Source organism: Cydia splendana, chromosome 1 (genome assembly GCF_910591565.1).
Source record: "Cydia splendana chromosome 1, ilCydSple1.2, whole genome shotgun sequence".
Taxonomy (NCBI): Eukaryota; Metazoa; Arthropoda; class Insecta; order Lepidoptera; family Tortricidae; genus Cydia; species Cydia splendana.
The window spans coordinates 4,587,589-4,611,826 of record NC_085960.1 but is presented as its reverse complement, the minus strand read 5'-3'; the positions used below and the strand labels follow the sequence as shown (position 1 = coordinate 4,611,826).

General features: G+C 36.8%; 1 protein-coding gene across 6 annotated transcripts in view; it reads right to left on the bottom strand.

Annotated features, from left to right (window-relative positions):
- The window catches only part of LOC134806861 (DE-cadherin), a 402,744-nt gene that overhangs the window by 33,521 nt on the left and 344,985 nt on the right, over positions 1-24,238 (bottom strand). For 4 of the 6 annotated variants that reach the window (XM_063780280.1, XM_063780271.1, XM_063780301.1 and 1 more), the window contains 5 exons: positions 23,561-23,717; positions 13,289-13,476; positions 11,921-11,962; positions 3,086-3,277; positions 226-381 (listed from right to left, as the gene is read on the bottom strand). In XM_063780280.1, the coding sequence (XP_063636350.1) occupies positions 226-381; positions 3,086-3,277; positions 11,921-11,962; positions 13,289-13,476; positions 23,561-23,717 (735 nt within the window). The remainder of the gene's footprint in view (positions 1-225; positions 382-3,085; positions 3,278-11,920; positions 11,963-13,288; positions 13,477-23,560; positions 23,718-24,238) is intronic. The other 2 variants (XM_063780293.1, XM_063780285.1) reach the window with 1 other exon arrangement.

Below are 24,238 nucleotides of genomic sequence, written 5' to 3'. Positions count from 1 at the left end.
TGGTCGCATTTTTATCACCTGTCATGCCATGCGTCACTTTAGCATTTAAATATTAGTTACAACGTGACAGGCATAATGATAAAGAACCGACCATCTTAGTTGTGGGATTTATTGCGATAATTCACTGTCAAACAACAATTGTCACATTGGTGAAACAAGGGACCAGGCCCTTGATAAAAACGTCATTATTGACACTTTCCAACATGTTTGAACTTGACTACTCACATCACCCTCGTCGACGATGAACTCCTCAGCGGTAACGTTGATGAACCTGATGGAGCCGGACTTGTCCACAGCTTCCTCAGGTATCTCCTTGATGGTCACGTTCACTGTAGCCTCCACCCAGTGGAATGGGACGATCGGCTCGTTCTGTTCTGTCACCTGGTTGAAAAAGGATAGGGAATTAATTATCCGATTCTTGACATTGGGATCATTATTAAAATTTAAATTTTGCTTGGATTTCGTGTTCGTCTTACTTAGCATCCAATTATCAACTCTAGCCTTCATCAAAGTAATTGTATGTATGTATGTATGTATGTATGTATGTATGTATGTATGTATGTATGTATGTATGTATGTATGTATTGTATGTATGTATGTATTGTATGTCTCGCATAACACAGATGCAATAAAATTAAAAAAGTCTAATTTTTTGTGTCAATATCTACCTACATAAAACTATCATCCTAAAATCTAAAAAGAAATCAGAAGAAGACAAATATAAATTATCATCATATTGTGAATTTAAGAGACGCAAAATGATAGTTTAACCTCGGTACACGTGTACAAAGTTGCATTTGTGACGTTTTCAACCAAAAGGTACCATATTGTCGGTTGTCGATAAGGTTGATTTCAAATTGAAGCTATATGGAAATAGCGCCTTTGACAACCGAGAATAAGTATCCTTCTGAATGAGAATGGCACATTTACACATTAGGTATGAATAAAGTAATACATAATGTGTCCATGTAATTTTACAGCTCGCTGTACAGTCACCTGCAATAATATGTTACACAACGAAGGCCGCAAAAATATCTGACACGCTCCTACGGCTCTACAAATAAGATCGTGTCAGATATTTTTGCGGCCTTCGTTGAGTAACATATTATTGCAGGTAGCTTGTACGTGCCAATTACTGCAACTGTAGGTATTTAAATCAAATTATTACATCTATTCAGATTTCACTCAGCTTAGTCTTGCACTGCTGTGTAAAAGGTTCCCATTCACGTCTTTGTGCATCTCCAGTTGCAAGAGAACTAATCAACATGGTACCTCAAAGGCACGTCACTGTCTCCAGGGCTCTGAATGGCATAGCGTATCGTAATACTCAGTCCAGTTTCAGGTTTAAATCATTTCACAAACAATTAAACCGATTCTGCTATAACAATTGTATACTGTTTTCATCTCATTTTGATACGACCTCGAGTCGCCAGGCGTTTCACACCGCGACCTACACCAAAGAAAGGCCGAAACGTGTCAAGTTCCGGCGATTCCGCCGCCGATTCCTTGATACATCGGGGTAGCGAGCGGAGCAGCCATAATGTGTGTTTTTAGTTTTCAAGATATATTTTACAATATGTAGGTACGCTAGTTTTTAGCTATTTATCTATGGGCTAATAGTTGCCTGAACGATTTTTCACATCATTTCCAATTAAAATAAGATGGTAGCCATATCAAATTGTCAAAACAGAATCGGGCCTCAAGAACCTCAAAGTGAACATGAACGGAAATACATTATGTAATATGGACAATATTGGAGATGTGTTTGACGTTTGAAACTATGTTTCAAATGAATAACAAGCTTGAATGGCGACATATAGGACTAACATCGAGAATTAACTAATATAGACTGTAGACTACAGGATTCCGGAACATAGCAACCCTAAATTTGAAACTTATTACTGTCTGTTTCAAAACAGTACAATATCAGTTATACGGGTTGCTTTGTAACCTGTTTCCAGTGCTTCTGGGTGGAATTGTAAATCTACTTCCAAATTAACAAGGAACAAGCTAATTCTTGCCGAGTTAAATATGACGTACCAAAAATAACAAAACCCTTACGAGTCTTATCCCTACTAAAATTATAAATACGATTGTAACTATGTCTGTCTGTTAGATGGAAATTGGTATGGAGATAGTTTGAGGCCCGCGACCAAATTTCATCTAACTCGGTTCAGCGTTTTAAGCGTGAAGAGATAACAGACATCAGAGTTTCAATAGCATTTATAATATTAGTAGTAGTAGGGATTACCAACATTAGGATTAAATTTATGAATATGTAGCTAATGGCAAATATAATATTTAAAATGCGAAAAATATAAAATACAGTTATGCCGTTTACTCTTTTCAAAACGGTTCAGCATCAGATTCAGGTGCACCGCATTGCATATTATTTCGCCTAGTTTCACCCATTCCACAGTTACAGGTAGCTACGAGCTACGCCTAGTAAATTGGTAGTAGGAACAAGACAGACTAGATTTGAAAATTAACAAACCCAGTTTACAGGACTGCGTATGTGCTGCATTGCGTCAAGCTGAAACTGTGTAACGATGTGCCTAGAGATTAGGCTTCAGAGCTGTAGGTAGTTACTGAATCTTCGTTAACTTTCGAATATGAAAAGCAGTTTTGGCTTGAATTTTGTAGTCTTGAATTCGCCCGGGGCGAATAGTGACACTTGTGACATTTATATAAAAACGGTCTATAAAAACGCATTTGTAAAAGGTGAAGGAAAACAACGCGAGGAATCCAGTTAACTTGAAAAGATGTGATCTGAAGATGTGTTTGAAATCCTCAACCGCCTTGTGTGTCGATGTTCCGACGGAAACGTTTCAATTTTTTTCTAATAAGGATTTCGAAAACTTCTCACATTATTTATTGATGACAATTGAAATTCTTCATTTTCAAAATGGAAACCTGCTTTTTTTCTTGTAATATTTCCTAAAACTTTTCCAACTATCCTCATATGTAATTGGGCTGGTTGAATTCTGCTATAACCCTCTTGTGGAGGCCTAGCAGTGAGTCTTGTAAAGCCTTGCATTGGCAGTCTGAAAAAGCCTTATAGGACCAAGAAAAACCCCGTACTTACATTAAACTTCAGCATATAAGTGCCATTCGGCGTTCCAGTCTTCATGGTGATCATTCCAGTGTTGCTGTGGACGTCGAAGTACGGGCTTCTCTGCTCGTAGGATGGAAGCCACATGAACCTCTTGTCTGGTAAGTCCCAATCGTCAGGGTCTAAGACGTAGACGCGACCGATTTCTGTGTCTGGCGCTTCGCCCTGAGAAAAAAATGGCAGTTAGAATACTAAAATGAGAATAAAAGCGAGACAAATAAAAAAACGAACATAGCGTGTACACAAAATAAAAAAAAAACAGCAGAAACGAATGGCGTTAATTCATAAACGTGCTAAAAAGCCTCAATTAGCTGTTCAACGTTTGTCTTAACCTGTCAATGGAATAAATTTCCATTCTGATATTTGACTCCCCATTCCATAAATAACGATTCTCTAAATTGTTAATGGAAAGTACTCTCATGAAATACTATAAAAAATTATACTTATGTAGTGATATTTTTAAAAACACATGCATTTTACTTTTCTCGTATTCGAAATGAAAAGTAGAGTGTTTAACTCGGGTGAAAGGCATCATTTGATCTCTTGGTTAAACCAATCTACTATTTAAAATCGTTTTTTTGTTCCTAATATATCAACTCACTAAATTACAAATTAAATAAGATTAAATTAAAAAACTGTTGATAAGATCTTGCTAACGAATTACAACTAATTCAATCACATACTTAACCAGTACTTATGTACGCGCGTGTAAATAACATACAAGCTTGACACAAAGCCAGAGGGTGTGCTAAACATATTACATTCGCGAATTTAACGACTAAGGAAACTTATTCCCCCCCTTCTATTCTACCCTTCAAACGTCGCTGTATTGAAACATTTGAAACCCTCAAGTTACATGTAACATTTAAAATGTTATTTCCAAAGTGGGTCATAGGAGCGTATCTAAAGGGAACGCATTCGAATTTCAAAAGTCATTCAGAGTTATTCGCAAACAAATCAAGGGTGTATTACTATCGCTTACATAGTACACGCGAGTTGACGCTTAAGCACACCAGTCAAGAGCGTTTTTTTTTACGATGCTTTGATTGTTACGGACGTTGAGATTAGAGTTAAGCTGGTTAGTATAAGTGTTGGAAATAGCCTTCGCTCTGGAAGCAATGAGAATATAACTAAATCCTTTTGGTTCAACTTTGCACATAGCATCCAATTAATCCGTGCCCTATGGCCCAATCTCCGGATAGAAAAGTTTCGAGGAACTTTTGGACACATTATAATACCGGGTTTAGTTCCACGGCGTAAGCCTGTCGTTAAAACGAATACGGAGCAAAGGAGTGAAGGTCTGTTTAGATTGAACCAGCACTTGATTTAGTTACTAAAGTCTAAACAGACAGTACACGTAGGCCATACCATGTCACTGACAGTGTCAAAACTGACATATACGCTAACGTCTACGTAATTTACTTTGACGAAACCTAAGGTGGATGAGCTTTCTGTATGATGACGAAGCCTGCGCTGTGGATCTGAAGGTATACTGTTATTGTTATATTTATTTTTCTGCTCGGTAAATTTTTATTTACTTTATACATCTCGCTCGCACTAATATGCGAGTACGAACGAGATGCATAGAAAGTAAGTTTCGTTCTCGATAGCGTTAATGTCCGTACCAAACTGGTGGTAGCCACATAGGACTGTCACTCAGGACGCATAGTGCCTAGTCCAACACCAACTGAAGTGAGTCTAATCTACAATAAAACTACAAATACGTAGTTCAAATCTCAAGACATGTAATCCGGGAGTGAACCAAAACAAGACTATAAAGTAAGGAGTTAATAAAAGCAGTAGAGCTGGTATTACCAAAGTTACTCTAACCACTCACTTGCTTGATATTTTTCAGTGACCTCTATTATTATAATAAAATAAGGGTGACAGCTGGTAGCTACAGTTACCAAAAGCAAGTGAGTGGCTAACAAGATTTAACGCTTTAAGTTTTGGATTTGACGAGTTAGGTACTCTTGAACTAGGAAACTTAAACTAGGAAACTTAATGTACCTAAGATATCAAATAAAAGTGGGCTTAATTTAATCAATCAACATTTCGGTTATATTGTAGTAAGTATTCAATAACTATTGTTTTTTTTAATATAGTCTAGCTTCTAGCCACCATTATAGACTTTATACAGCATGTGTTTCCATAGCGGCAACAAATAAGGTTAGTGTTTCATAAACACCTATTACCGACTGATTTTGATGACTTTGAATTTGACAACAGTGCTTGCTTTTGTAAACATCATATGATCATCTCTGACCAACACGCGGTACAGTGAGCTACGAAATTGCATGTAGAAATTATGAATGAATTCATTGATAAGGTCGCCATGCATTTTTGCAGTTGATGGTACATCAACATTTTGCCGTTAGTGGGTAGGACAGTGGCCTAGCCCACACAAACGCAGCATTGCGTACGTACCTATTTGCGGGCGAGTCGCTTCATTAAGAGTCGAGCAATTCAAGCAACTCCGGGTACGAATTAGAACATGCGGTATTGTGGATACTCACTCCGCTCTCGCTCCAATTGAGTTTCAGTTGCCTCTATAAAGAGATTTAGAACCCGTTTTTGACAGCCATTGAAAAGCGACGACCTAATTATTGTGCTTTTATACATATTGCCACATAATGGCGACCAATTTATGTTTAAAATAAAATAAACAGAATGGGTTTAGTCGTGGTATCGATAAGTTTGAAATTGACCTGTTTAGAACGAATGTACGAATAAGAACATGTATTGTGGATTCTGCTCCGCCCTCGCTCCAATTGAGTTTCAGTTGCCTCGATAAAGAGATTTAGAACTCGTTTTTGAGCCACTTAAAAGGGACGACCCCCCCCTGAATCCCTGGAAGAAATCCCTTATAGGGATAAGTTCGCCTTTGTACTGCCTATCCTGTGCCATAAATTTGTGTTTTGTGTTTTGCACAATAAAGAGTTTATACATACGACCAAATTATTGTGCTTTTATGTCTGTTTTCAGCAATTACATAAGTGCAAGCGAGACATCCATATAATAAACCCACAGAATACCATATCCAGATTCATCACGTGTTAAGTCAGAACCAGGGCGAGGGAGGTAGTAAAAAGTGACGCCGCCATAATCCCTGTTTACGCACGCACCGCACTAAACCCACTTTCATTAAGGCGGAATTAACATTTTAATGCTCATATATTATTATAAAACACTATTAAGGAATATTGACTTAGCGGCCCAAGGTAGAACAGCGGTATGAGTAGGTACGTCATGTATTAAAAAAATACAAAAATATTTAGAAGAGATCCTCTTGGAAAAAGAGATCAACTGACTCTAAACGTATTTTTCTCAAACATGCAATGAAATATTGATGTTATGTTCCTTATAATAGGCTGCGAAGTATGACGTTTCAGGTGCGGCTAGGACAAAAGGTCGTTAATGGAATTTCATACACATCTTGCAGGCCTAGGCCGGCAAAGTCCTCGTTTTTAATTTTCATTTCACAGATATTTGTGACACAGCATCGTGGCATTCATCCATTAAAAAAAACTAGACGCAGTATTTGCTTTATGGTTCGTAATGACACTCTGCCACTACGCCTATAAAAAAAAATAATGTTTGCTATAATTTGCAGTTTTATTTGTATAAAATCGACATGAACTTAATAAATAATACATTCAATAATTTTATAATTTAAAAATTATAAATTTAACTACACAAATAAAAACATTTAAAATATTTCATCTAAACGTTAGCGGTAAAAAGGTCTACTCAAACACGCGTAGTTATATTTTTTAAATTGTTATGGAGGTAAAGTTGAAAAATATTCATTCTGTTTTATTGGATTTATGGTGCGTTGTTGATTTTTTGACTTTAATATGAGTTCCGACGAAATAATTAAATTAATATTAATAATTGTAATCGTATGTGTTGGAATTGGCAGCGTAAGCAGAATTGATTTTAATAACTTGCTGCCTCTGCCGCCAAGTCAAAGACGAAGTATGTATATGGTTGCTTATGGCAATTTTATTATTTGAGAAACTAAGAAAAATGGCTTACAGTTTATTAGAAACAGTTTTGTGGCATATTTTAAATGAATGTAACTACAAACTCGTCAACACTGTGGAAATTATACTTATTTACTTCATGCATAAAGCAACGATGTATGTGAAACATGATATCAACATGAAAGACTATGTAAACTTATGTGACGAAAACGACAGTCAGACGGATACAAGGCGAAAAAATCAAAGATACATGAAAATATACGGGTAGTAAAAATACACGACTCGTGTAAAACATACGCGTGATAATGATATAGGTACGTGTTGGTTATATTTTGGGTGTAGTTTACTTTTAGTTTTTTCTATAAATAAAACTTGGGTTTCGTGGATTTTTTATTTTATTTATTTCATTGCATGTTTGAGAAAAGCACTATACATACCTCGGCGGGAAATGGGGTTGCCCGCGCTCAGACCTATGCGGTATCTATATGTCTTCGGCCGGCAACCCCTTTCGTCCCGGCCTCTGTAGTAATGTACTATTATCTTCGTCCAGTGATTCTCATTTTTTTTTAATTAAACCCTAGGGCGCAATAGGGGTTGAAGATTTCATCGATTTAGGGTCATTCCACCGTTTCGGGTGTTACACTTGAACTCTTAAAATAAGGTTTTATTCGATATTGTAACAGGAACTAGGAGGTTATAACTATTGATTCATCTACTACTTTGATAATATTTTCTTTTCCTGTACACACATAATTAAAGTATAAGAGCAATAACGAGAGAATCACTAAAAAGTAGCTGTTTCGGGCGTTACGGGAATTGGCCTATACCTTCTGACCATCAGTACCAAAATGCATAATTTAGCGAATTTTGTCAAGTAACCTCCAGTTTTATTTATGTCAAGTAATAATAGTTAGTATAGTCTACTGAAACACCGAAGTAACACTTAGTATCACTTTTCAATTAATTTTAATAAAATAAATTACCTGTTTCGGGTGTTACTCATGGTTCGTTTCGGGTGTTACGAGTACGAAATTAAGACAGATTTATACGAAATTATGGCTCATTTTATTGAAATTATTGTCTTTTTAATAAATTCGATTAAAAACATGAGTAATAAATGCTGAATTATTATAAAATACATTAATCTTAACAATAAAAACTGTTTCTCGAAAATATCATAATTATTTTTCTTTCGATGCGAATATTACCGAAAATATTCACTTAATCAAAAAATGGTCGATGGTGACACCTATTCATTTTGAAAGATCTATCCAACGACACCCCACGTCACAGGATTAAAGTCGCAAAAAAATTAAAAATATTTTGTACAGGAGCAAACCTAAAAAAATTTTTTTTTGTAATTTTTGTGTTACTACTTTGTCGCCATGATTGATTTATGTATCCATGACAAATTGCAGCTTTGTAGCACTAACCATCACGGAGAAAAGCCGGGGACGGACAGGCGGACGATCAACACGTTTCGGGTGTTACACAACTACAAACTTTAAAACATACGACTAAAGCAGACGCTAAAACAACAACTATTACACATTTGTATAGGTTCACATCATAGCCTTTCTTTGGCAAAACATGTTTGGCTATAGTTAATTACGGGAAAAGTTACACATACTTTTATCTCTTTTTCGTTTCGGGTGTTACTTTGAGACCACAGTCTAGAATACTCTTCTAAAAACCGATCAATCCATGCTTTTTAATATGTTTAAAGACAAATTATAAAATTACGATATTTTACCTGAAATAACTGCGGGAAATTTGTAACAGTTTACAGTTCCTTTCTTTTTAATTAGTCTTGCCAATATCGCTGTATAAAATTAGTTTTACGCCTATCATTTAAACGTTGCGATCAAGTACATGAAAAACATGTAAAAATTGTTTTTTTTTCGGTTTTTTTTTCTGACATGAAGGTTTGGTATGTTTTCTATGGAAATAGGTTAGTGTTGATTTCTTAAACTAATTTTCATTTTTGAACCCTTGGTAGCGTTTATTATGGAATGACCCTATTAATAAGATTCTAAGATTTTGGATCCGTTTTTAGAAATAAAACGTTGTCACTTCGCATTTTGTTGCTTTTAGCTTTAGTCTTGAGGAAGTCTATTGACAAACGCTTTCAAATATTGCATACAAAATATACCACCTTCATCTAGATAAATATAAAGCACATGTGACACTTGTAGAATTGCAGACATTCATAGGCTACGGTGACTTCGGGCTATTTGTTCGCCACCAATGCAGTATTAAAAAATGAACACACAATTTTGAAACCAACGCAAACATTTATGATAATGAGCACCAGAATGGACTCTTATAAAATACAGTATAAGTATCCCAGTCATTTTAGCAAGTTTCGAGCGTTTCATGAAGTCATTATTTCGCCACGTATGAAATACGATAACGGTCGCGGGCACGAAACGCGGCAAGAATTTTACGATTTTTCATTGTTGTGCTGGAGGCTAATTCTGATTTGACAATGTGTTAAGATTTTGGTCTGGTTTTGATACAACCTGCATTCGTATCATTAGACGTCTCATGTGCATCAATAAGTGCGCCTTGTACGACTCTGATTGCTCGCCTTGATTTGGTTTTGGTTAGTTGGTTTATGGTTAAACATCAAACAGTGTAAAAATATTTTTCATCATGTAAGAGGAGAATACTAGTATAGACTTCGGCTTCGTTTGTAAAAAAAAACGATCACCATTTTCCTCTTAACAATTTGTGCATCAAAGCTAAATGAGTTCCTTAACTGATGGTGTTGACAGTTCTCAAAGGTTTGTATAGATGGCGCCGGCTTAGGTTTTACCTGTTCTTATGGGATTTAGTTTAAGAACTAGAATGTGACACTCTTCAAGGGACAGGTAAACTTATGCTGGTGCCATCTGTAAAATACGGACAGTTCCCGATTCGCCTGATTCTGGTATAAGTACTCGGTATGTGATGTACTAAATAAATCTGGCGAAACAAGAATCCGGCAAATCGGGAACTAGCTTATAATACTTCGACCCGCCAACCTCATCGACGAAAGACCAGCGTCAAGATACCTAAACGGTAACTTCACATCAAGCTGATGCGAGACCTATTCAGTGACGTTTATGTTTTATACTAATAAAAGTGTTGTATTAGTTTTAAGCAATACTGTACGTCCTGAATAAATTTATTTTCTTTCTTTCTTTCATTGTTCAAAATCGGAACCAGCCTCCTGTTTTCGCGAATTAGTCGGTTTACGGCAACCGTAACTTGGTTGCTTTACGACGGCTTTATGGAGCTTATTAGGGAGTTAGTTTAACGCACGGGTTGCCCCGTTAAAAACCGAAATTGGGAATGTTTGGTAATTAGATTAATTAAACTGTGTTGCACTTTATTGGCTGTTAAAGGGTTATAATCGTTTCATGTCGAATTATTCCAATATAATTAACAAGGCATATTTAGCACATATAAATTAAATGACGACTAATTAGGTACATACATACATAAAATCCACTCGAGACGCGTACACTACTAAAAATACTAGTTATAAAACGTTTGACAAAATTCAAGCTCTACTACAATAAAATATTCGACAGACCAATAAAAAGCAATTATTTAAGCCCAAACGAATCCGATTTACATTTCGTTCAATGAAATTCAATATAGATTAAAAATACATTCAAATTAAGAGCCATAGTTACAGCATAGCAAATTAAAATAAAGTTACCCAAGCGTTAAGTAATTGAAATTGAAATTTGTATCAATTGAGAAAGAACGTAACGCTAGAGACACTGTCAATACTTGCGTCATTATAGTACTGACGATGGTTTTATTGAACACGACGAATGATCAGAAATGATTCGGTTGTTTAATCATTATGAACGGAATTGTCGTTTTAGCTGCTAATTTATATAAATCGACTGACAGAATAAGCGGGTGGGAAATGAGCTTTTCATTAATCTAATATGAATTCGGTGTTACGTAAAATATGGCGGAAAAGGAGGAATAAGGTAGTTATAATGAAATTCAATTTCACTGTGACATGACAGGCTTTGATGTACATAAAATGCCGTCATGAAAAATTAAATGGGAAGAAAGAATTTGGAGAATTTTAATAAGAAGTGGCCTGTTTGGATTCATCTTGAATTCAATAAGAAGTTTTATAGGTTCGAGTGTATATGATGTTGATGAATTTTATAATTACTAATTTTAAATTAAGACCAATTTTTAAATTTCACATAGTCAAAGTACTAGTACTTAATTTGTTAGTACTAAGGTATAAATGTCAATTTAATAACGAAGCAACAGTCAAAATAGCGATAAAAATTAAGTCCAATTTAGGAAACAATACGGACATGAAAATCGTTTAGCCCCAAAACATTGCTCGCAAATTTACATAAAGAAAGGAAACTTCATCATCTAATTACAAGGAGTTTCGTAACGAAATGTTAAAGTTAAACAAATTAAGTACAAAGTTTATACCATCCAGTACAACTTTAACGGAAAAATAATTGAAGGAAAACAGGCAAATTTGCAAGAATATAACAATTTTACCCTGGATAAGCTAATATTTCGCTAAGATACTATATTTATAAGAATTATAAGTTTGAATACGAAAAATATATTACACTTATTAAAACGAATCACGCAATAATAAGGAGCTTTATCGAGAGCCACACCTGTGTGACCTACACCACACTCCTTTAATATTTTTAATAAAGATGTGTACATTATTAATAATTCGTTTGAGCTACAAAGTAAATCATACATCAGCAATCCAAAGTTAAATATAACAGAAGAAAAATGCAAATATGCAAAAGCATTACTTAAGAATACTTACGTAGTACCGCCAGCTGTATATTTCACTGAAGTACATTTCCGTCTGCCAGCATTGGAGGAAATAGTTCAGAATTAAAAATCACAATCCATTTTTCCAATGCGAGGGAATATCATTCGTGGATTCAGTTCGTTAAAATTATTCACAATGGATGGTATCGTTAATAAACAAATGAAAGTTTTCAATTCAAAAGTGACGGATGAAGCATGATAGAAAAGTAAGTACTGGATGGTAAAACAAAAAATGAAATAAAAAGCCAAAAAAATATGTTTGCTCTGATGATTGAAACATTGAAAATACATGACTTGAGTTTGGAAAATAAAATTGCTACTCGTGTGCAGATAAATTAGGAAGTACTGACAGATTTTTAGGTCCTCCTCGGATATCACGTTACTTACATTAAAATAATATACTTACTGTAAGCTTCTGCGCGCCTAAGCAATTATGGTTTTACGTAGATATCCAACATAATTATTTACAGAATTAAAAACCTTTTCAAGCTAACAATATGAATTAATTAACCACATTGTGCCATAAGTATTCTGTAAACCACGTCAAAATTTGCATGACAAGTAAGCTACGTAGCACGTGATATTGAAGCGATTGATATTTGTGTAAGAAAATATGCCGTCCCAAGAGCTTTGGCGAATCTTTGAGTATTCACATTCAGGGCTGTTCATTTCTCGTAGGCTTTAGATGTCGCGGGCGCGATATATGGAAATAACTATGTTAGAGGGAAATCTACTTGCTTTTCGAGGCGCGATACTGCGGTTTGACGTGGAGTTTCTGGTGGATTTAGTGTTGGCAAAATTAAATTAAGATGGACTGAAAGTGTTTTTAGTCGACTAAAAAAAAGTAATGTTAGTTTATAATAGATAAGACGCTTGTTTCAGAACGGTACTTTTAATTCTTTAAAACTTTACCGCGGTAGAACTTTTTACCGGTAGGTAACAAAAATTAGAATGATGAATTAATGAAAAATCATAAAAATTACCATATTCCAATACAATGTTTACTAACAACTGAAAGTCCATTGATTTCTGTTGATGTAATTAATCTTCAGATTTTACTTTATACATTTGGGGCGAACAGAAATTAGTGACTTTTTACATGCGGCGCAATTTTTTGACACTGACAGATCGGTATCGTATCGCTGTGACATCTTCCTAAGCTTTGTTCGAATTGGACCTTTTATTTTGATAAATTTAATTTAGTTTGATCATATTTAATTGTATTGTACTTTGAGGATATATTTTAGTATAATTACCTTACACAATTATAATAAATAAAATGACACCCTAAATTATGAATGCGGTATGAACAAAAAAACAAAGATGGCAAACAAACGATGTTTATAAACAGAACACTCACCCTGTAGTTGTAAACGAAGATGTTGCTATGCCCCGACGCCATAGGATTGTCATTCTTGTCCCCAATGACCACGTGCAGTATGGACACCCCAGTCATCCTTGGGGTGCCGGAGTCTGTGATGGCGACGGGTATTCTGTACTCCTTGCGTTCTTCGCGATCGAACGACACGAGGGTCCATAGCTTGTTTCCTGCCAAAAAAATGTTTGTCGTATTTAGTATTGTGTGATTGCATGATAGAGTTACAATATGTTATGAATATTATGATACTTAGCAGAGGCGTGCGCAAACGAAATAGGGTAAAATTTATAAACAAATCGAAAAATTAAAAATATTATCACTTCGGAATAGATTCAGTCCATCATACCAAATGAACTATCTAAATCTTATTGCCCTATTGTTATAACTCAAATCTATGAAGCCATCCTGCTTCCATAAGTCAACAAACCATTTGGAAAGTAAGAGAGAGGAATATAATCTCCGCTATTGTGGTTTCAGTGATTCGGTAGATTCTATTGACATTCATGGAACGGACATTCGTGGCTTATTACACAATTTCAGGTGTGGCCTAATTGCGACGCTTACTGAGAGTACGTAACCACTACTACACTTTCTTCTTTCTCACACAGGGTAGTCCCTAACACATTCATTCTCATCAATCTAGTCTCACCTATTCGAAAACCCGCACTAACATTAGGCTTTTCGGAAAGAGAAGAGTTATGGAATGTATAGGGCCCCATACATTCCACGACTCTTCTCTTTCCGCACAGACTCTAATAAACAAACTTTCCAATCAATCCCATAACTGCCAATCAACCCGAAACGGTTTTCAAAAGGTTCCATTTTAAATATGGAACAATATTTTTACATCGTTCGCCGGGGGCAATTTCCGTAGACGGGTGACAGTTTTCTTGATTAACACGCCAGCCGAATGGGGGACACTAGGGCTGACTGTTTGATACATATTACTCAATGATATTAGAGATGTTCACTGATAAAATGACTCATACTTTGGTTGCCGATGCGCGAAGCTTTGCTTAAACTGTGACTATTATCAAATAAATTAAAAAATATTTTTAGTCTTTTATCTTAATCTGTCTCATTTTGGTTTGCATCGCACTGTTCTTCTTTTATTGCACTTGTGTACAAAATTATACCTGTTGTTTCCATCTTAATATCTTTAATGCCATGCATGTCTATTTCACAGCACTTTTATTGTATAAACTAAAAAAAACCGGCAAGTGCGAGTCGGACTCGCGCACGAAGGGTTCCGTACCATAATGCAAAAAAAAAAACAAAAAAAAAGCAAAAAAAAAAAAACGGTCACCCATCCAAATACTGACCACTCCCGACGTTGCTTAACTTTGGTCAAAAATCACGTTTGTTGTATGGGAGCCCCATTTAAATCTTTATTTTATTCTGTTTTTAGTATTTGTTGTTATAGCGGCAACAGAAATACATCATCTGTGAAAATTTCAACTGTCTAGCTATCACGGTTCGTGAGATACAGCCTGGTGACAGACGGACGGACGGACGGACGGACGGACGGACGGACGGACAGCGAAGTCTTAGTAATAGGGTCCCGTTTTACCCTTTGGGTACGGAACCCTAAAAATGGAAACTGTTTTGGCAAATGTCCTTCTTATTATTAAGGCGCTCTTATACTCGAGTTTTACGTTTTCAAGGGGGTGAAGCAGACGCGTGGTAGAACGAGCAGGCGGGCGCCCCGCGCGGCGCACCGCACCATCCCCGCGCAGCACGTCTACGTCCTTATTCTGACGACATCGGTATTCTGAATTGTCAGTTCCGGGACTTTTTCCGGCAATTAATATTGAATAAGATTCATTAGAAAATTCGTTTTTGATGAGAACTTAATGAAATTAAAAATGGCAGGTAAGACGGTGAGTGTAAATAATTATTAATTATCTATATATACATATAATAAAGCTGAAGAGGGTCGAAAGTCTGTACATGGAAGATATTCGAAAAAAAGTTGGCTGGGGATACTTAGAATCGATACAGAACACGATCCAACAGTTTTTAGAATTTTTGTCCGTTTGGTCTGTTTATCTGTTTATTTGAACGCGCATCACGTGAAAACGGCTGAACGGATTTTGATGCAAACTTTACTAATCTGTTGAGAACATCCCCGGCCAGGTTATATGCTATAAAAATTCAACCGCCAAAAGGCGGGGTAGCCACAACGATCGATTGACTTAAGTTTGCCCCTGAATCTTATGGCGCTACTTAGGAAGGAGGGGCAAACTTTTTTCAAATATGTGCTACCACTATAGAGTACCCTGGTAAACTAACAGATGGCGCTGAATTTAATACGTGTTGACATGAATAAGCCACCGAGGAAGGATTTTGCCAAATTAACTCTAAGTTTATAAGAGGGGGTATGGATATCCACTAATTTAATTGAATAATTATGTTGATTTAATAATACAACAAAATTAAACGACAGTAAATTAATTGCCCCTCATTGCACAGTGCCATCTTTTGGGGAACTGAGTAAACATTAAGTAATCAAGAAAACTAAAAATGAGTTTACATAGTTACGTAGTGGTAAAATAAACACACATATCAACACGCGTATAATTGCATAGGTAATTATTTAAAATTATTAATTTTCACCGTCATGAATTACACCTAATCGTAATTATATCGCATCCATATCAAATCCATATTCATACGTATCGCCTCCTTTACGCACTTACGCTGAGGCCCTTAAAGTCATGGAAAAAAATCTTGCTATCGGGCTTGCGGTCAGCCGATTTTTTCGACATAGGTTACCGATTTTATAGCGACTTTTGCTCTCTTGCACGCTAGATTTGTCGGCCAAGCCGAGTTGCTCCCTAGCCGCGATCCTGAGACCTAACTGTCAAAGTGTTATAAGGGGCCCCGTGAAAGCCGAAAACTAAAAGCATCCTATCAAGTAGCGCTTTCGAGTGAAGCCAAAGAGCGAGCAGTAGAAGAGTCGTGATTACGTGCATAGATTCGATTTCAAGCCACTCTTTTGCAGTTCGGCGTTAGGTCTTATGCGAGGCCTTCTGCCTTACGGCAAAGTTGATCTTCTGCCTTAATTACACTTGGGCGTGGATCCAAATCCAAGTTTTCCTCTTTCGCAGCTGGGCCTTCTGCCTTGCTCACACTTCGCCAATTCAATTCACTTGGTCAATTCCAAGCTCTGCTTTCTTGCATCTTTTCTGTATGAAAACAACCTCGCTGAGAACCTTAAATATCGAGCCCAATGCGAAGCTAGGCTGATAGAAAACTGTCCCATCGCTTCTCTGTATAAAATCCTGGATTCGCGCCTGGTTGGGACTAAAAGTAAAAATGTACAACTGTCTATCAAATTGCGTTTTTTAGAGGAGGAGGAGATCAACTTTGCCATAAGGCAGAAGGCCTCGCATAAGACCTAACGCCGAACTGCAAAAGACTGGCTTGAAATCGAATCTTTGCATGTAATCACGACTTTTTCACTGCTCTCTCTTTGGCTTCACTCGAAAGCGCTACTTGATAGGATGCTTTTAGTTTTCGGCTTTCACGGGGCCCCTTATAACACTTTGACAGTTAGGTCTCAGGATCGCGGCTAGGGAGCAACTTGGCTTGGCCGACAAATCTAGCGTGCAAGAGAGCAAAAGTCGCTATAAAATCGGTAACCTATGTCGAAAAAATCGGCTGACCGCAAGCCCGATAGCAAGATTTTTTTCCATGACTTTAAGGGCCTCAGCGTAAGGTCAAATCTAAAGCCTAAGTTGGAGATGTTCTTACGTACCCTCACTCTCTTACTTGATCCCTACGACCCTTCGTGGTTAGATGGGTACTTGTACACGTATAAAAGTTTCATGTAGGTACCTACTCCACGACGACTCCAATGCTGATGCAGCGTGCGCGTTTCTTTGCCTACGGTTTTGGTGCCCCCTAGACGTGGTGCCCTAAGCAAGTGCTTATTTCCGGCACTGCAAATGACAGAGGTCAATGTTTTTTTTTCAAAGTACCCACCTTCGTGGCCATTATTAAGTGATTAAAGGACGTACGTATATGGATTCGATATGGATGCAATATAATTACGATTAGGTATAATTCATGACGGAGAAAATTAATAATTTTAAATAATTATGCAATTATACGCGTGTTGATATGTGTGTTTATTTACTATGTAACTATGTAAACTCATTTTTAGTTTTCTTGATTACTTAATGTCTACTCAGCTCCCCAAAAGATGGCACTGTGCAATCTGTGGCAATTAATTTATTGTCGTTTAATTTTGTTGTATTATTAAATCAACACAATTATTCAATTAAATTTGTTGATATCCGTATCCCCTCTTCTAAACTTAGAGTTAATTTGGCAAAATCCTTCCTCAGTGGCTTATTCATGTCACAACGTATTAAATTCAGCGCCATCTGTTAGTTTACCAGGGTACTCTATTGTGGTAGCACATATTTGAAAAAAGTTTGCCCCTCCTTCCTAAGTAGCGCCATAAGATTCAGGGGCAAACTTAAGTCAATCGAGTGTTGTGGCTACCCCCCCCCCCCCTTTTAGGGGTTGAATTTTTATAGCCTATAACCTGGCCGGGGATTTTCTCGACAGATTAGTAAAGTTTCCATCAAAATCCGTTCAGCCGTTTTCACGTGATGCGCGTTCAAATAAACAGACAAACAGATTAACAGACAAACAGACAAAAATTCTAAAAACTGTTGGAGCGTGTTCTGTGATCGATTCTAAGTATCCCCAGTCAACTTTTTCTCGAATATCTTCCATGTACAGACTTTCGACCCTCTTCAGCTTTATTATATGTATATAGAAGATAGATAGATATTAGGACTATATCACAAAATCAATCAACATTTGGCATGATGTGCCTCATCCCTGTAGTTGCAGGCTTCCATAGGCTAGGGTAAATGCGGGTCGTATGATTGCTTGCCACCAGTTTGGTATAAAAACAACTGTATAAAAAATGGCTATAAAGCATTTTTGGAACTAAGTTCCATATCGCACGGTACGGACTTAGCGGATGGAGGCTAGGCGAAAACCTATGACACTCTCGTATTTTTTTATTACGATAAAAGTTTAGAGTGATCAATTGTACTTACACTTATTTTCCTTAGGATGTAAATACTTAATCCAATTAAACACAAAACCATTATAGCCATTTTTCGACCACTTCCACAAAAACGCATGTAGGTATCTCGGAAACTAAGTGTTGAAATGGTTACCACCATACACTAAACACTCCCACATATTTGAATCCTGTATATCTGTTTAAAAATTATTCAATTAAGTAATTGATTAATTTAATAGCCTTTTAAAATATGTTTACACAATTTATCAATCGTGACTGAATTCCGGATTGGTTAGATGGGTGTGTGCCTTTGCTGCTCACCTTGTTATAAAATGACAATATGACGGACGAATGTCTGAAATGTCACCGTATTTAAGAATTATTTTGCTTTTCTTCGTAAGTATGTTGAAAAACATTGTGTGTATAACATATTTGCATATTTATACTGTGATTACCCATTTTATGAAACGTCCGCTAAACTAGCATAGGTCCGACGCCGACAGTGGTCACGGGCGTACTGGCGTGAGGAATGGGCGCAAGGTATTGCCGCGTAGGGTGTAATTTAGTACGCAAAATGTTGAATTCATAAAATGATGAATGAAAAAATTACCGTATCGATAAAAGGACAAGCAATAATGAAGATTTACTTAAAAGCTATCGACTCAAGTAAGTTTCATATACATTTTCGTCGTAGTACTTCTAACATAAGGAAATAAAGACAGTGTTAGGCATGTTTTCAACTTAAGATTCTATCGAGAAAATAATGAGCCGTCGTGTTTCTGACAAGCAATAACGTAGTTCAAGGACTGAAGTTATACATACTAGAAAATAATGCATGAAATCCTTGTAAAAGTCTGTAAATATGGTGACAAAAAAGCGCAGTTTACTACACACCGCGCATATGTGTTATTGATGCTGTATGTTTCCCAACACAATAAAAACCTAATTATGTACCGTTGCACACAATATTTTTATAAGACAGCAGCAAACACCTATAAAATGTAAAAGTAAGTACCATACACAAGTTTTAACTATGAAATTTTAATAGTTTGACTAACCAACCTACTTGAGAAAACGTACTTCAGGAGAAATCCAGAAGCCTGCTAACCCTGAAGCGACTAAAATTGGATCAGCTAGGCCGAGCGGCATTTATTGCATTTTAACTAGACTAATTCACCGGAACTCGATTTTGGGGAGTTCTTTTTAAAACTGGGTTCAATGAGCCAGCAAAAGAAAGTCTCGACGTATACTTTACCGGGGTCTTAACTAGCTTAGTAATGGAGTTACGTTTCTTTTAGAAAAGCGTAGGAATCTGTGGGTATGTACTTAGATAGGTAGTAGTTCTAATGAAAAAAGTTACGCCGTCTGAAGTCATTGGAGGACTGGGTTAGAATCATAGGATCTAAATAGAATAGAACTGGCGTGAGATCTATACACATAGCTGCAAAAGTGCATACCCACTCTATTACTGGAATTAATTACTAAAGTCAATATTTTCATATAAAATCCGCGTCAACTTTTATTTACCAGCCTTGACCAATTTACATACTTAATACTTGGGATTTATTCTTGTTATGTACCTTCTTATTTACAATTTGAAACTCATTCACTGCTCAGCTACGGACTCAGTCTTACGACATGTCTTTTTCTTTCACACCACTCTGTCGCCCGTCGTCTCATCATTCACTTGCGTTCGTTTCATATGTCTCACACACTCCATCCACCTTTTCCTCGGGTTTCCTTTCCTCTTACTTTCCACATTCATTCGTAATACATTTCTCGTCACATGATTTTCATCCCTCCGCATCACATAATGCCTTATATGAACTCAAAAGTCAATATTTTCCTGGAAAATTTATTTAAACTAAAATTCATTACAGTTTAAATAGTCCTAATTCAATCATCCCAAGTTGTTTTAATGTAGAATACATACGAAATTGCGGGTAAAATGCAGAGAACGTTGTTACTATATTAAAATTCATACGCTGCATCTCCCGCGGGTTGATACGTTGAATGCACATTGCTTTCTACACTTTCGAATAAGGAATAACTTTGAGGAAATCAAGTTTTATTTTAAATTCTTCTTTGTTAGTAGGTATATTTAGCCATTTTTACAAACTGTTGTAGTATTACTGCACTAAGCAAGGAGAATCGTCCCAAAAGAACGGGATTATTCGATTATAAATTGTTAACCCAGTGAGTGCTAAATGGATCTGTATTACTAAACTCCCGAAGGATCGATGGCAGCTGATCGTATAAAATATTCAACCTGTCTACGTAAAATGTCCATTTGAAATGACATAGTCAATTGATAATCACATTTTTCAGTAAAATCCATCAATAAAACGAGGATGTTTTCCTTCAAAAATGATTGTTGTTCCACTTTATCTATAAATCTTTCACGAGTCTTGCGCGCCTCGGGGGACAACTCGCTCTCAAAAATATATATACGATTTGCAACCTTATTTCCTTGGAATAAGGTGATGTGTAGATGTTTTAGACGGCTGTAGCGTCTGACCGTTGCACTGTGTGCCCCGTTGCCCTCCGATCGTGTTCGGTTACACGAATGAAAAGATATGTTTATTTACACTGATTCAAGATTCGAGCTTCGGAGAATATATTGGGAGCGTGTTGAGACTGTTGAGCCATACAAATATAAGGTTTCTCTAGAAACTTTTAGACATTATTTACTGGTTCAGTTTTATAAGTGCAATGTGATTGTTGTAAGCGTGGAGAGATCAATATTTAATGTTTGTTGGAAAACACTTTCGTGGACATGTACAGGTTTCTTTGGAAGTCGCAGTAAATTGTAATTAAGCGTTGTTTCGTCAAAGAATTTAATTTAAGACCCATTTCGTACCTTGTCACATTGACATGAATATGAAAGTCGCTATCCTCATACTATTGTCACGGTGACAAGGTACGGAATGGTACAGAAATTAAATTCCTTAACCGTACCTACCCACGGGAAAAAAGACCATTAGCCTCGAAACCGATGACTAGGTTAATGATACTTTTCACTTCTCATGCTCAAAAAGTGCACCTTTATGTCGTGCGTAGACGACATAAAATCGCATTTTATGCTCTAGAGCATAAAGTAAAATCATCTATTACGACCCTTATTGACTTAGCAATAAAGTCCAAATTCTGCCATACAAACTGCCAGCCCTGCCGGCGCGCCCCCGGCCGGCGCTCTTCCGATCGGCGTGCCCCGCGCCTCCGACCGGCCCAAGAACAATTTTCTTTAGTCTTGAATAAATACGTTAAAATAACCTAAAATATTTGATTTTTTGTATATTTTCCTCGCAATCGAAGTGAAAAGCAGAGTGTACAACAAGGGCATAAATGTCCATTTTTACCCTCGTCTACTATTTTGGTCTTCGCTTCGCTCAGACCAAAAAATTGCCTCGGGTAAAAATGGGTCACTTTATGCCCTTGTTGTACAATCTACTATTTAGTGAAGTATTAATAACTTTGGAAAAAAAGAAACATACGACATAGTCACTTGGCATTCAAGGATGTGTGGCCTTTACCAAATCTGGGTACCTACTCACAACAGCAATACACAAAAGGCAACTCTTTAAATTCAGCATCGGTAGACTTTATATCTTATAATGTTTATTTCATATCTCATGCTCTGAAAGTGGGTCGTTGTTGTTCTAAAAGGTGCGCAGAAAGTGATACGTTTATGCTCTAGCGCAGAAAAGTGGTGTACTCCTCTGCGTCCCCGTCCCACGAACAACAAACAAAGTTGAAATAGTGTCTTTATTTCCTCGCCTGGAACAATTGGTAATTGTTTAATTTTACTAATCCCACGTTAATCCTTTTTTTATAAAAAATGATGTAAATTGTTAAAAACAAATTATTCTTGATTTCTTTCGTTGAATTCTATTTACTCGATTTCATAAGGCGGGAACCAAAAGGAATACGTCAAAAATATGTTTTTAAGCCTTACACTTGCTTAAATGAGCAAAGGCAGAATCTCATACAGCCACAGTTAAACGTTTGTACGATTTTAAATTGGTTTTTAAAGTTATTTAGCACTATATTCATGAAAATAAAATAAAATACAAGTTAAAAATGTATTATATTGTTAATTAAATTGCTATTTAATATTTAAAATACTTTTATTATGTTATTACGTGGTGCGGCGCACCAAGGTCGCGGTGCGGTCCGGTAGTCTGTTGTGGCTTTTAGAACGAAAAAGTATAAAATTAAAAAGTAAGAGGCAATCCCGCTGATTTTCATACTAAAATGTACAAATCATTTTAAAATTACTGCAGTTTGGTAAAAAATGTGTGTTTTCGAAAATATTGCATTCTAAATGATTTTCGCTAGGGGTTATTAATCTCCCCACATGTAAAGTCTCCGATTGCAAGTAAGTCCTAAGGAAAAAAATCATGGCCGTAGGTCTATTGGGTACTTCAATTACTGATTTTGCGAAATTGCCTTGTCTTGTTTGGTTTCCTCGCGCTCGATATGAAAAGTAGAGTGTTTAACTCGGGTGAAAGGCACTATTTCCGTCTCGGGCTATTGGCGCTCTCACTGCGTTCGAGCGCCAAACTACCTCGACAGAAATGGGTGCCTTTCAACCCTTGGTTAACAATCTACTATTACAGATGTAGTTCATAATTGTTTTCCATCGTATTTTCTCGGAACCGTTCGTATTTGTCATGCTACTTCAGTCAACCGCAGTACTTTTTGTTCCGAGACTGACTGAAATAGCAAGACAGGTTCGCACGTTTCCGTGAAAATACGATGTAAAATAATTATACACTAACCCCCCTTATTCATAAACATCTACTAAATTTGACAAGCCGATAATAATCGTTTGTCCCTTTCCGACGTATTGGTATGATGGAAAGGGACAAACGATTATTATCGGCTTGTCAGCTTTAGTAGACGTTTATGAATAAGGGGGTGCATCTGTAGTTGTCAATTAACAGTGTGGATGATGATACCCATTCTCAAACTCACCTTGAATCTGGAATTTGGACCGAATATCCAACGAAGTGGCTGAATCGCAGTGCCGCTGCCGCCGTCACCAGTCGCGCAATGTCGTGGCCGAGCCGTAAGAGTCGTAATCTTTTGCCGTCATGGTTCAGGGTGACCACCTTGCCTGACGGCTCGATCGTACCAGATGACAGACTTCCTTTTTGCAATAAGTTTAACTGTCAATTATCAGTGCGGACGCTGAAACTCACCTTGAATCTGGAATTTCGAGCGAATATCCAACGAAGAGGCTGAATCGTTCAGCGCGAAGGTAAACGGGGGACCGTTTTCCTTAGAGTCGTAATCTTTCGCCGTCAGGGTGACCACCTCGCCTGGTGGCTCGTTCTCATACCAGATTACTGGCTCCGTCTGAAATGGCAGAAAGAATTAATTAATTATTAATTACAATGTCACACAAAGCCGCTCCCATACAATCGAAATGACCTCATTTTTAAACGACATGCTTAAATTACATGAAACTTTGCATGAACATTGACATAACATAGTTATGTCTGGTAGGTACAAATAGTATAAACTAGTAGTTTTGTACGTACATCTTCTACTTGCTCTAATTTCTTTGTACTACAATTTCTAGCAACGAAAACTAGTACCAGACATAGATATATATTATTCGATTGTATGTCGGCGGCTATGTTCGTGTGAATCTAAACGGTGAAGTACATATTGTTATAACGATTTAAAAAATACCAGTTAATGGACCTCATAATACATAAAAATGCAAAGAATAGAAATCATTTTGATACCAATTCAACCCGTTTTCTAACAAAAACATCAAAGATACTTTTAATGGAAACCGATCCTTCCGAGCTCTCATTACATTTTCTGTGAGAGACCCATTTACGTTAGCTCGCGTGCGAGCGAGATGCACT